The sequence below is a fragment of the Sinohyriopsis cumingii genome, unplaced genomic scaffold, assembly GCF_028554795.1.
Source record: "Sinohyriopsis cumingii isolate HCF-2022 unplaced genomic scaffold, ASM2855479v2 utg002226l, whole genome shotgun sequence".
NCBI classification, from domain to species: domain Eukaryota; kingdom Metazoa; phylum Mollusca; class Bivalvia; order Unionida; family Unionidae; genus Sinohyriopsis; species Sinohyriopsis cumingii.
In genome coordinates, this window is record NW_028316162.1 from 337,014 (window position 1) to 351,848 (window position 14,835).

Sequence of the window (14,835 nt, forward strand, 5' to 3'; positions counted from 1 at the left end):
TCCTTTTTAAAGAAAAACAATGCTTGTTTTTTCACTATTATGGGCTATCAAGAAGCTATTTCCAACACTCACATTTTCTAAAGGCCTGGACCGATTCTCACTTGGCAGACTTGATTACTGTTTTGAACTGAAAGACCAGTGCCTTGCTTTCAAATGCCTAAATGGAATCTTTCTTGTGTCTTGTGGTTCATTAATTTCTAGGAAGGACTGCATTAACTATTAAGAGATCTTACCAGTCCCCTACTGTTAGTGACCAGTTTTTCATGAAAATTAAAGTACATGAGGTTGAAATAATTGCTGCCTCATGGACTTATTAACCTCATTCATCTTTGGGGGATGCAATGAAAGCCATATTTTTGTACTCTCACACTACCTTCTCCTTTTAACTTCACGGGTGAGTATTCATGTGTTTGTTTTTATATTTGCCATTTTGTCGGATCATCTAGCCTTCCACCATACTAATTCAGCCATGCAGTAGCAGCATTTATGATATTACTATTATTAAAATGTAGTTATTTTGGGGGTAAAACTAATTTAATCATTGCCACAAAATATGCCTTTTTACAAGTTTGTTATCACTACTCCTGAACTACATGGAGGGTTACGAACAAACTGTACAAATGCAATCATCTTATGTTCTAGTTAGACCTAAATGATGGTGGCCATCTTGAAAATCTTGCTATGGCTACTTCTTCTGAATGGATAATCATATCATCCTGGTGTTTTTACTGAAAGACTTCTTATGATGTCTAGTTGGTCCAAAATTAAATTGGTGTTATCTGATGTCCAGTATGGCTACCATGGCAGCCTTCTTGAAATCTTATTATTGCTACTCCTCCTGAATGGAAAGTCATATCAAAGTGGGATTATTCCATTATCACCAAATCAGCCATCATGATTATCTTGTTATTACTAACCCATCTGAACAAAAACAAATCATATTGGCCCTAGTATTTTATCAGAAGACGTCTTATAAAGTCTGCTTGGTCTAGAAACACTGCCACAGTAGTCATCTTGAGAAGCTTGTTATCGCCACTCCTCCCAAATGGATTGTCATAATAACATGGGGATTTTACTAAAAGGCTTTTTATGATGTCTAGTTGGTCCTAAATGAAAATAATGCTGCTCAGACATCCAGTAAGGCCAACACAAGATCATCTTGAAAATCTTGTCACCACTTCTAATGAATGAGTGGTCATGGGGTGTTCACTGAAAGATTTCTTATGATGTCTGAGTTGGTCATAAATGAAAATGGCCATCTTGAAAATATTGTTATTGCTTCTTTCCTAGATGTCTGGTAATATCAGCATTGTGCTTTTACCACAAAGCTTCCTTTGATGTCTTGGTGGTCCTAAATGGAAAAGGTGCCGGTTTGATACCTGTTACAGCCACAATGGCAGCCATCTTGAAAATTGTTAATGTTACTCCGTCCAAAACTGAAAGTCATAGCAAACATGGGATGTTCACCAGAAGGCTTTGTACAATGTCTTGTTGGTCCTGAATTAAAATTGTGCTGAATATGGTCACAATGGCGGCCATCTTGAAAATTTGTTTATATCTACTTCTCCTAAATGGATGGCTATTTCAATGCAGGGTTTTCACCAACAGACTTATTATGATACCTATTTTGTCCTAAATGAAAATGATGCTATTCGTACAATATTGCTGTCATGATGGCTTGAAAATTTTGCAGTCATTACACCCCCTGAATGGATGGTTCTATTGACATGGGGTTTACTCCAAAAGACTTCTAATGAGGTCTTCTTGGTTATCAATGAAAATGGTGTTAATCTGACATTCAGTATAGTCAACTACAGCAGCTAATTTAAAATCTTGTTGTCAGTGAAGGATATTAGAGATGGGTTCAACACTCATTAGTTGAAAGAAGAAATGGCTTTATGTTGAATTCCTATAAATTTTTTGCCTAGTCCTTCAAGGAACTCTTTTTAATTGTAAATGCAGTGTTGTCTTTTGCATTCTGTACATTTGCTTTTATTTAATAAAGCACATTTTTAATAAGGCAAGATTATTTTCTTCTCCAAATGAAAAAAAGGCAAATGGATACCATGACAGATTATAGTTAAAATGCAAGTGAAGTTAATTGTATATGCATTTAAATGCAAAAATAACTGCAGGATTTGGATGCATTGTATTCCAACTTCATTTTTTAGCTGGTGCACAATGCCATCATGCAGACATCAGCCATGTTGCTGGAGGATAACACCCCTAACATCTTAGCCCGACTTGTCTGGATCCATGAGAGTCACAACAAGATTGTTCAACATCTTCGGTATTTCAGGAGCATTAATCAAGTGTGGCCAGAATGTGCTGCAGCCATCAGGAGAATGCAAGTTGAAAATCCAGACCGTTTCCTTCTGCCTTCAGATCAGTTTGTAAGTATAAAAATATATACAGATAAATAAAATGTGTCAAACACAGAATTGCTTGTACAGTCATACTCTTGAGATGACTTACCATATATACTCCTGTATAAGCCAAATAATTTACGAAAAAATAAAGGCCTGGAAGAAGTGGGGGGGGTCGGCTTATCTGCGGGCCAATGTCTAAACTTGACAGTTTATAGGTATTTTTGTTGACTGCTGTAATGGCTGTAAATCTTGGGACACAAAACACTAATTTTTCCCTGTCCTAAGACATAGGCATGTAAAAAAGAGTAACTTTCAATAGTGACCTGACAATTATTAAACTGTTATAAAGTGCTATGATTGATTTTGTTGTTATTTTGCATGTGCATATTTTCTGATTTCTCCAACACGAAGTTAAATAAAGGTAAATACAGACTTCATAATTCGCGGGCCGGTTGAGTTTGCCAGGGAGACCATGCTGAACTATGATGTACAGTACTTTCAGAGTGCAAAGTGTACATAGCATCCCTTAAATCCTTACTTATTCCCAAACATATTAGATGCAGATTTTGATTTATTCATTGTTTCGACCAAGTTGCATTCTTCCAGATAACATTTCAACTAGTCATTAATAGCTGTTTCATTTACATTGAGTGACGCGCTCATGAGTTACTCATTTTCAGTGATATAAGCGAACTTACAAATTTAGGTAATATTTTTAAAAAGGTACGCACGTTTAATTGTACAAGGCACATAACCATCATAATTTACATGCTCAGGAGGAGTATTAATAATAAAGGCTAAAATTCTCATATAGATCAACTAAGATCAACATCAATCAATTTTATTTTTGTGTTTTAGTTGAACAAACATCATAACTTTCCACACAGTGGGAAGAGCTTGATGTTTCAGCATCTCCTATGTTGATAGTTGGCAAATTTCTTTTGTTTTGCAACAGAAGTACAGCCCAGTTAATCATTAAAACCCTGAAACTGGCTTGTGATAAGAGGGAATTTTGACCGGTAACTATACAAGTATATTGAATGTACATTGATGTGTAATTGTGTTTTATTCATTAATATTAGCACGATTACTGTAGTTTTGTAAAATGGGGTCAAAGGCATACCTATGAACTTTTAAAAAGCCAAGTAGGGAGAATGAATAAAAAAAATAGGGATTGGGACCTAAAACTGGTAGGTTTTTCGTGGCATTTTTAAAGCCTTGTTTTCACTAAATATTGATCGATCTTCCTGGTCCAATATGCATGAAATTAGCAAAAAGACTTTTAAAAAGCCAAGTAGGGAGAATGAATTAAAAAAATAGGGACTGGGACCTAAAACTGGTAGGTTTTTCATGGCATTTTTAAAGCCTTGTTTTCACTAAATTTTGATCGATCTTCCTGGTCCAATATGCGTGAAATTCGTAAAAAGACTCGCCATTTCTCCCTGTGACATGCCCTATTTTCCCCCAGGATGTGCCCTATTTTCATATTCTGCTCAGCTGTGGTTAAACTGCACAATAGCTAAAGATTAGTCTTAAATAAACAAGCAAGAAAGACAGCGCAACTAATTAAAAGTTAATCCTTATCCATGAAACTATTTTGTGAAAATGACTGGCCCTCCACCGTATTTCAAAGAAACCACATTCTACATTATTGTGTGTTACGCAAGGACCAGCAATTGATTGGCAAATAAAGGATTCCCAATTTTGTTGAACTAAAGGTACCAAAATAGCCAGCCACATGGTACCGTACATGTGGCAACTATTTTCCACTCTTTGTATATCCGACCTTGTTCCCTTATTGTCAACTCATAAAGCATTTAGTATTGTTTATTATAACCTTTTACCTCATAGAGCATAGTTGCAATAGAACACCTGTTACCTATTCAACTCCATACCATAGGCCTGCCTGTTAACTGTTAAGCAATGTAGTGTATGTTACATTTAACAGCAATTTTAACCATTTTACATTTTTGGCACACATCTATTATGCATGGAAAAATTTAAGAGTAAAGTCCGATTGTTATAGCTGTGTAATTATTTTTCACGGAAGAATTTTTTTATGTGCTTTAAAATCTTGAGAGAAATCATTCACCGTCAAGCCAGTGAGACCGCATGACCAACCGTAGCTGCCATTTCTCATACTCGAAATTTACAAGATTTTTGTCCGCAATTTGATAATTTATAAAAAGTAATTGCTGCCTACATCAATATCAGAGCCTTTACCTAAGTTATTGAAGCTTTCATAGTTGTGATTCTAATCGTGAAGTACTGAATGAAATCTGTGATTACTAACCAGTTACTTTAAGTAGCGGATATCGACCAGAGCATAAACAGTGACCACGTGATCTGACGTAATTGTCATTCGAAGAAATGAATGTAATATTTAATAGGGGCTTTTCCACGAAAGTGGCGCTTTGAAAACCGGTTTAAAATGGCTGAAGGCACTTCCATGCGAATGGAGTAGAGATGTCAAAAGGTGCTTCCATGTGAATGTAGTAGAGGTGTCCAAAGGCGCTTGCATGAGGTAAAGGGTTAAAACATGTATTCTGAATTAGTTATTTGAGGACACATTTGCTGCGTGGTATGTATTTTCATTCCTTCTTTTAATTTAACGATAGTAATTATCATTGGTATATCATTGGTATATATGGTATAAAAATGACAGTTGTTCACTCATGTAAGTTTCTTTTGGTGGGAATGGCACTATAGCAGATGGAGTTACAGCATTCGTAGTGATCATTCTTGTGAGTGGAATTATTTGTGGACGATTTTATTGTTGTGGTTTACTTTTTTGTTGTGGTTTATTTTTTATTTTTGTATTATTGTAGAGGTAAAAAAATCATTAATTTACATGAATAATGTTTAAACTTAACATTCTATTTAGTGAAGAAGCGAAATCTTTATAGTAAAGTAATTATTTCATCACAACAATAATTCACAGGTGATACAGCAGAACATGTAGGACTTTTCTTGTTTAGAAGAAATGAAAATCGAAGACATAATGTAATAATCGTGAGTTCTCAGTAAAAGTTGGAAGATATGAAATCGGGAGGTAGGCGTGGAGCAACCCCAAAAATTGGGAGTTTATTTTCCTCCCAGTGTGAAAGTTGACAGGGATGGTGTAAGGTCGCTTACATCAAAGCAAACTACAACTCCGCTTTTACAGTATTAGCGTCAAACCGTATTGTTTGATCGTTGTGTTGTCATACTGGGATTACATTTTAATGAGTTAGGTATTTAAAATTTCAAAGCAAAGTAAAAACATAATTACCAGTGCACTGATATAAAATGTCCAATGCAATAATGCATAAGGATACAATAATCGAGTCAAAAGAGAGAGGTAGTGTTACAGCAACTCGCGAATGCTAAATTCTTGTCATCATTAGATCAAATTATATACAAATCTAAATTAGGCAGAAACAATAAGAAATCAGAAAATTAAATAAATTACTTTTCAAACTATTTTATACCATTTCTTTTTAATAATCATGCACGCCAACCTCGAGATAAGTATATATGTAATTTTTTAAAAATATAACTTTGCCTAAATAAATGCATTTAGAACATATCTTGTACATCCTGAGATGTCTTGGAGTTGTAGGTCGGTTTATATGTGGGTCATGCACTTTTTAGTGTTTATGCCTGTTCAGTTTGGGGGTTGGCTTATATGCGAATGGGCTTATATGCGAGTATATACGGTAAGCTAGTTTTAATATCAAACTAATACTAAACCAATATCAATAAGGAAGGAGAGAATCCAAACTTAGAAGTATCCTGAGATTGTCAAATTTGTATGACTTACCATACCTCTAGAGCAGGGATCTCAAACTCCAACCACCCTGAGGGCCACATGAGGGCATTTTGATGGCCCAAGGGCGACACCACCTTTGTTATCTCTCATGACACCTTGTGACACCAATCATTCTGTGGGCCACAGGATACAGACCCCTGCATTACCTACAGGAAATCGGGATAAACTTGGGAGAAATTATAGGTTTTTCCCTTTCGTGATAAGTTCTTGAATTCTGCAAATATTCATGAAAGTCAGGAAAAATCTGGGAATTTTCTGCCATTACTTATAATAAAAACAGTTACATAATTGAGTCATAACTGAACTGATATAGAGTTAAATTTATTAAGTTCTGACCAGAATATTTTGAGGTTGTAGTACATGTAATTTGGGTGATTGCCATACACATATTTGTGTAGTCAATCCAAATGCTCAGTGGATTAGATTCATCTAATCAATTCAAACACAGCTAGATTTCAGCATGTCTCCTTAAAGGAAAGGTATGAAAACTAATCTAGTATCACTTTAAGCCAACATGGTGGCAGCATAGGGTAGCAGCTTACCAGCTGGCTGAGCAAACTTAAATACTGTTGAATCCGATAAGTCACACCTGTGTGAAATCAATGGGAAAATTATTTTCATCAAAAAGTTTGAGTATTACAATCATTATGTCTTTAATCTGTGGACAGACAAGATAAACTATAGTGTTGATGAAATTTGACTTGGTACTCGTCATTTGCATTGCTAGTGATACGATTACATAAATCTCACAACCAACATGTTAATGAAATCATAGGTCTAGTAGTCATGTGATATCAACCAAAACCCATTTCAAATGTTGTAGAAAAAATATTAAATGAAAGTTGCATACTGTTTGCAATTAAAAAAAGGAAAAAACACAAAATTCTCTATATATTTATTCTGAGAACAACTACCTGGGTAAGATTTATGAAACAGCATGTGTCAGCAATGGTTTTGTTGTATCATGTGACTACTTTGTTAACATGTGGTCTCAGCTTAATCGATCTGGCTCTGGTTGCTGCAACAGTGACAGGTATCTGGTCGTTGTTCCTGGAATAAACATGTCATAAATTATATGTTCTTTAGGGATTTTACAAAAGGTATGTGGCTTTCATTTAACTTTTTTTTGTACAACAACATTAGAAGTGGGTTTGTTATTGATATCACGTGACTGTTGGATCTCAAACGTCATAGGTTGAGAGATTTATGTAGTCATTTGACTAGCAATGTTAATGGTGAGTACCAGGTCAAGTTTTATCAATGCTGTAGTTTTGTCTCATCTCTCAGCGGATTAAAGACTTAATGATTATAATAATTGCAATTTCTGAGAAAATATATCATTTTCCTAGTGATTTCATGCAGTTTGCTAGGCCTGCTGCTAAATAGCTACTTTATGCCACCACCACATGGTGGCAGCAAATTCCAACTTTTTGATAGGCGATTGGCTCTGACCCCACACCCCAACATGAATGTCCAAATATGGAAAATGGGTTGGAAGTATTCTGAGGAAACCCAGATTAGAAAACTGTGCCGTTCCTTGTAGATAGAATAGTAAATCAAATTTGTAGCTAAGATATCAAATCTCTGAGCCGAACTTTTGTGCTAAACTATTACACTATGGCACATAGTTGAAGTTGTCACGGAATTGTATAAATCCTTTTATTTATTAAATACATGTACATGGGTTTTGTTTTTTGTGTACAACAATGCCCATGGGTGATTTATGTATATTCTATTAAGATTTCAAAATAGTGAGTTCGGTTCATCTTATGTTGCACGTTCGAAGTGCTTTCGATGGAAAGAACCAAATACTTCCTGCACACAGACATGTATTGCGGCATCGTCTGTGTATAAATACCTCACCATAAGACTAAATCTTTACATTACGGAACTTCTTGTCAGTGAGCGGTCTACCTAAGGACTTGCAAATCTTCAGCTGTAGAGCTGACTGGAGTGATCAGAGTGGTTGGAGTGGTTGGACTGACCAGAGTGATCAGAATGATTGGAGTCATTGTGGTACAAGCCGTAGAGCTAACCATAGGAATTGACCATAGCAGCTGTAAAGCTGAACCATAGCAGCCATAGAGCTGAGTAAAGTGTTGCTGGTCGAGTAGCAGGTGATTGGGTGTTGCTGACCGAGATTAGTGGGCGCTGATTGCTTGATTGACCAACCTGGAACACTGACTGCTTGATTAACCAGTGTGACTGGTAGCCAAGTGTGCTGGTGATGGAGTGTGTAACTCCATACCTGTGATATTTTAGCCATGGGCTAATCTTTGGGGTTTGCAATACCCAGTGTGTTTTGGGACTGTAAAGACATTTTGTACATCTGTCCCTTTGTTTTCATCATTTTTCACTATTGGAGTGAATACATTTTTACTATATGAGTAAAATACCAGTTTTTACTATTTGAGTAAAACACATTGTTCTTTCATTGTGAAATCACTGAATCATTCACCCCTTGTGCTTGTACTGCATAAAGTCATTTGTATTTTTATTATTTAGTTCATGCGGATTATGTTAATTGATCCAATATTTGGATATTATATATGCACGCATTAATCATAATTATTTTCTCATTCAAGTCATTTATCATTAAACATTGTATTTGTGTCACCATCAAAAGTGTTCTGTTGTAAATCCGAAATCCCACCCGGTTGTCTTGTTACAGAAGTATTGGCTGCAAGTTTTAAATAGGTTACAGTAGAAATGGAAGATTGTCACCCCTTGTATTATATATTATGTAAATTTTAAGAAATGTTACGAGCCCCTGTCAGTATCAATACAGGCTTGGGGACTCGTTTAACACATTATAATCAGGCATATGTTGATTTTACAGAAAGTTAAAATCCTTGCTTATACAGTAATTTTTGAAGGACTTTTAAATGATGCAATTTTAACCAAATCATCTTAAGGAGTTTTAGTTGTTTGAAAAATCTTGTTGGATTTGGGCTTTATTGGCAAATATTTATTTAGGGTTAAAACATTTTCTTTACAAGATAGATTCCAATACTTTGCTTTTACTGGGGTGTTTATGCTGTGATAGGAAATGTTTACTTTGTGTAACATTCATATAGATTGCTGTCTTGATTTACAACTGACTATTCTTATTTCTTGAGAATTAAGGTATTAAAAGGAAATAAAACTAATTAGTTCATCATGTTATTGTTTCTTCATTTTAAGGTTGAATTTTTATTCTGTAAATTAAAATGACTTTACATGCCTATTAACATGAAAAGCAAATGTTTAGCTCACCTGCCTGAAGACCAGAAGAGCTTACGATACGGCCCTGCATCCATTCTGCATTGTAAATCAACTGTTATCTGTTATCCATATGTCAGTGCTTATAACACTTGAGCTGTTTTATTTCTGAACAGATTTTTGATCACACTTGGTAAATAGGCATATGTCTACCAGATCTCATATGAGATCAGTTCTGAGTGACATCCATGCATGTTAATAAAGTAATATTTTGATGTGATTGACTGAGCTTGTTTTATTTACAAGGAATTATTTTCCTATAATTTTGTGTAATTCATTGTTTAGCTCACTTGGTCATGAGACCAAGTGAGATTATAGTAAGGTCCCATGTCTCTCATTTGTGATTTGCTATCCATCATACAGTATGTCTGTCAACATTTTTTTCCTAGCACTCTGGAGTTCAGATTTCTGATCCAGACTGAGTCAGGTGTGTTTATGTCGTTAAAATCTTGGACATAGTTTCTTAATTTATGAGATTTGTGCATAAAGAAGAGTTGATCTTGCACCCCTGATTGGCTAACCTTGTTATCACTCAGATTGATATATTTCTGATTTTGATCAAACTTGAAATCTATGTTTATATCAATATTGTTTCAGATTAGTTTGATAATAAGTGAGATCCATGAATATTTATGAGGTGCTAATGAATCTGATTCACAGAGGTTATTAGCAATATGGAGGCTATGTTCTGAACAGTTTTTGTCATTCTTTGTAAAGATGTGACAGTAATGTCATTGATATCTCAGATGAATTAGATTATGAATAACAGTCATGCATATGATTGACTGAAGTTTTGAACATTTCAGAGCTTTCATAACACTTGGGGTAAAGGTTTATATCATTAAGATCTCACATTAATTTGATTGTGAGCAACATCTGTGCATATTAATGTTTGGCCAAGTTGTTACTTTTCTGAATGCCCAATTTCTGATAAAATTTTCCAGAAAACTTGGTATGTAAGCTGTGTCAACAAAATCTGTTGTATATTGAGCAAGACATATGCATATCATTGAGGTCTTCTTGCATGTGATTGGCTGAGATTATTAAAAGCATCATTTCTGAATAGAGTTTGATCATACTGGATGCCCAAATTCTGATGCGAATTTCCACCAGATTTGGTATGTAAGTATTTGTCATCAAAATGTATGATGGATTTTATAAGTCAGGTGTTCTTGCACACAGTAGGCGGTGTTTGTTAGAACTTTTGAACTTTCATTGTTTGAACAGATTTTGATCAAACTTGGTATCCAAGCTTATATTGTTAAGATCTTTCATTACTTTAATGATGAGTGACATCCATGCATAATAATAAGGTGATCTTAAATTAGATTGTGAAAGTTTGTTGCCATTCTTATGGCCACATTTTTTAAAATCATATTACATCTGACTTTGTATATAAGCTTGTATCTGATTTAGATCTTGTAAAAATTTAAATTAAAGAAAGTATCAGAATTTTATCAAACATGGTACAGTGTATATTTGCTTATATAATAAAAAAAATGTGATAACTTCATCTGTTATTGATGAGACTCAACTATATATATTAACATTATTTGATTAGCTGATTTTTTTCATATATCAGTTTAGAGGTAATATTTTTTGAGATTTCAATCATACTTGGGGTGTAAACTCTCAGAGGAGTTTTGGAATTGGAAGTATTTCCAGTCATGTTGCATGACAAGCTAAAATGACCAGTTGCTAACATAGCATATCAGATACTGGTTATAGGATGCCTGTAATTATTTCATATAAATGTTTGGTAATTGTGTTTTCCACGTTTTTGTAAACAGCAAGATATGCATGTATGATCTTGTGGTGTCACGGGAGGAACTGTGCACAGTATGCACAGTAGTTCATAATAGTGTACCAATAAAATAATTGTCTGCAGAAAATGTGCATTAAATTTATTGCTGAAATGAATAATGTTCCAAAATTGTCACAATTCTAAGACTGTCTCTTTCTGTCTGTGGTCAGGGGAGCCAACTTGATGTGAAATTGTCTTCTGCAATTCTTTATCAAGATCTGTCTCTCACACACACACACATAAGGGAATGTAAGGATTTGATAAATTGTAGTTTCAGTTGTTTTTTTGCTGATAATATAATTGTTAGTTTTTTATATTATATTTTCATGATGTTGAGACTGAATGCATCCACTCATTTAGCCCTTTTTTTAAAATCCTTCTCTATTAGTTCCCTCTTACACCACTCCAGTGGCCAAATTGGCTAGAGTATCTACAGGAGGTCATGGGTTCGAACCCTGGATGACTTGTACCAAAGACTTATAAAAATGGTACTAGCAGCTGCCTCTCTTTGCACTTAGCATTAAGAGGTTAGTGTTAGGACTGATTGGCCTGGCATCAAGATAATGTGACTGGGTGGAACATGATGCTACATGTCTACGGCAAGATACCCCAGTGCTGGACATCACTATAAACTGCTACACTGCATTGTAGCGATATAACTGAAAAATTGTTAAAACTGCATTAAAAATCCAAGTCACACACAAGCACACACACACAAAGAGTTCCCACTTTCTCTCTGTTATTCTCACATTTTAATTTTCAGCCGTTCCCAGTCATGGTTAATTGCAAATAATAAAATTCACTTTTAGCAATAACTTGTTTCCTTTGGTGCATTAATGAGTGACTTGTTGCAACACACACACACACATACTCTGTGCCTGTCCATGTTGTCACTTGAAACTACTTTTTTTTCAAAAGAATATTCATGTAATTATATATTGATATATGTGCAACAAAGAATATTTTCACCAACAGTAGGATTATAACATCACTTCAACTGTAATGGATTTTTGGAGGCATGGACGTTTGTGACATGCGAGTTTGGAGATTTTTTGAAGGTGCTGCTTGAAATGCTGTCGTTGTCTGCATATGATAAGAATTCAATTTCTTCATGATTTATATTCTATTCTGCACATCCTCCCAAAAGCACAAGAAGCTCATTTGTTAACACAAGATTGATTTTTTCCAGTTTATATGAACCCTAGACTAGTACTGTATCAGTGTTTCTGTGTAGACAGATGTTGTACATTTTAGAATAACTGATCTCAATATAGGCATTCACAGTACTTCAAAGAATAAAATGCCCCTCTTGCTGCTACCCTGCATGAAGCAGAACTCCATCAAATAGGAATTCTAAAATTTTGGTAGTTATTTTGGCTTTGCTTGCTCCATGAATGGCCTAATCATCTCAGAAATTTAGCTGCATTTTGACATTTTGCCTTTAAAAAAATCACACTGCCACACCCTTCCAAATACAGTATTATTGTATGCTCATTTTTTTCCCCGTTAACTTTACATTGTCAGAATCATGCAGTATTACCCGATACTGAACCAACGCGCCAATACACATATAGCATTCATGTGCATAAAGAAACTACTTTCTACTGTAAACAAACAATGGACGCAGACGCCAGCACTTTTGATTTGTAAACAAATCATGTACACTTGCGTAAGAGGCACTTTACGTTGTGGTTGTTTAAATTTGTTTCTGAATGAAGTAAAACAGATGTTTCATGGACTGCCACATACCAGCTGCTTTGGCACATTTCGCGTTGATACAATGTTTCGGATTTAGGCTAGCTACAGTATACAACAGACGCAAGAAAAGGTCTTTACAAATAACATACAAGCGACAAGTTGTATACTGTCTTCTTTAGCTGGTGATAAGAATGGCAACAAAAAAAATAGTTTTACATCCTGAATTTCCTCAAAATGTACCTTCTTAGTTCTGCAAATCCAAATTACATGAGCCATGTCATAGGTTCTCAATCTTGATTCCACATTTCAGTATTGTACTGTAATTTTGATAAGTGCAATTACATCCTCCTTACTGCACTCAAAATGAAATAAGCATTAAATTCCATAGGGTCTTTTTGATAATTGCAATTGAAAGGCTTCATATTTTTCCCACATTATGATTTCAAACATTCAGTGACAGAAACAGAAACTCATTTGCAGATGTCAACACGCTTCTCCCTAGCTTCTTCAATCCCATGTATTTCATGTGGAATTGTCACATACAAATCCAGTCCATAATCACGAAATTTCATAGAATCGAAAAAAATACCAAAATCTATTCATTCCGGATCAAATGGGAAAGTTGTTGCAATGCACATTCATTCACAATATGACTCCAAATTTCAATTTTAACTAGACACACCATTTTCTTTCAAAAGTTATGTCGAGCAGGCGACTAAGTTCAAATTTATCTGGGCGGAGTTATGTGCACAGTAATAATGTTGTTATCGTGTAATGATGAATATGTGCTTGTGTATTTAGTTTGGAATATGGCATACATTCATTTACGTTGTTTGCTGTAGTGTATTTTGTTTATATAATTAAGCCTTAGGTAGAATAAAAAAATGAGCATATAATAAAAAGGTTACTGCATTTGTATGGGAAAATATGAACTCATTTTGTCGGAGGGATATACTGCACTCCCAAGGTCATGCAGTATTCCATCCAAAAAACTCGTTCGTATTTTCCCATGCAAATGCAGTAACCTATGATATTGAACTTCAAAGAAATGTTGCTGCTGATCATGAACTGCTCAGCAATCTGTAATAAAGATGGCCTGGATATTATCATTAAATACAATGAAGAGTAATAACTTTTGTTTCTTTAACATGCAGCTCTTTTTTAACTTGAAACAAATTGGGTTGTTCCACTTGGTATACATTACCCATGCAAGTTAGCCTAAGTAATAGGTTCTCCCACAAGGATTTACATCCCATGATAATGTTCCTGCTGAGCAGGTCCTGGACTTTTTAATAGAGTGTGATTTATGCAAATAACTGAACTTTATATTGGATGGATGTTAGCCATTTTGGGCTTTGTTTTGCCTTTTGGGGATACCTGAGCTTACTCAGCACTATGTAGGCAGGATCACTAATGTGCCAGGGAACCCTGTTGCACTCACTAACTTTCATTTCTGCATAATAACTCCCTTATATCTGTATTTCAACAAAATTTGGGAGGCAACTTGATGTTGATATTGTTATAAACCCAGGTTGTCAGTTGTGCATGTTTCTGTATCAAGATTTAGTGAAGCTGTAGCATCTGACTGTTGGGTCATCTGCAGGCTATCAAAATCAGACATTGTATTTTAAGGATTTTATATGCCTAATTTGTTGCCTTTTTCGGGAATTACCTAAACTATAGCCAGGTTTGTGCTGATGTCCCATTTAATTCTATACATTCATACTAACTGTTGAACTCACCATTTTTCATTTCTGCTTTATAAGTGGATTTCAAAAAAAGTTTGGTAGACAACTTGATATTGACAGGGCCTCGACTGAGTTATTTATGAACATTCTGCTTCAGTATTTAGCACTGTTAAAGGCCAGGTTGTCAGACCGACTTGCTGTCAT

The 14,835-nt window shown here is 35.0% G+C and overlaps 1 protein-coding gene across 1 annotated transcript in view; it reads left to right on the forward strand.

Moving 5' to 3' along the window:
• Positions 1–14,835, forward strand: part of LOC149770911 (E3 ubiquitin-protein ligase rnf213-alpha-like) — a 512,819-nt gene that overhangs the window by 326,900 nt on the left and 171,084 nt on the right. The window contains exon 45 of the mRNA XM_089948996.1: positions 2,172–2,393. Within this exon, the coding sequence (XP_089805122.1) occupies positions 2,172–2,393 (222 nt within the window). The remainder of the gene's footprint in view (positions 1–2,171; positions 2,394–14,835) is intronic.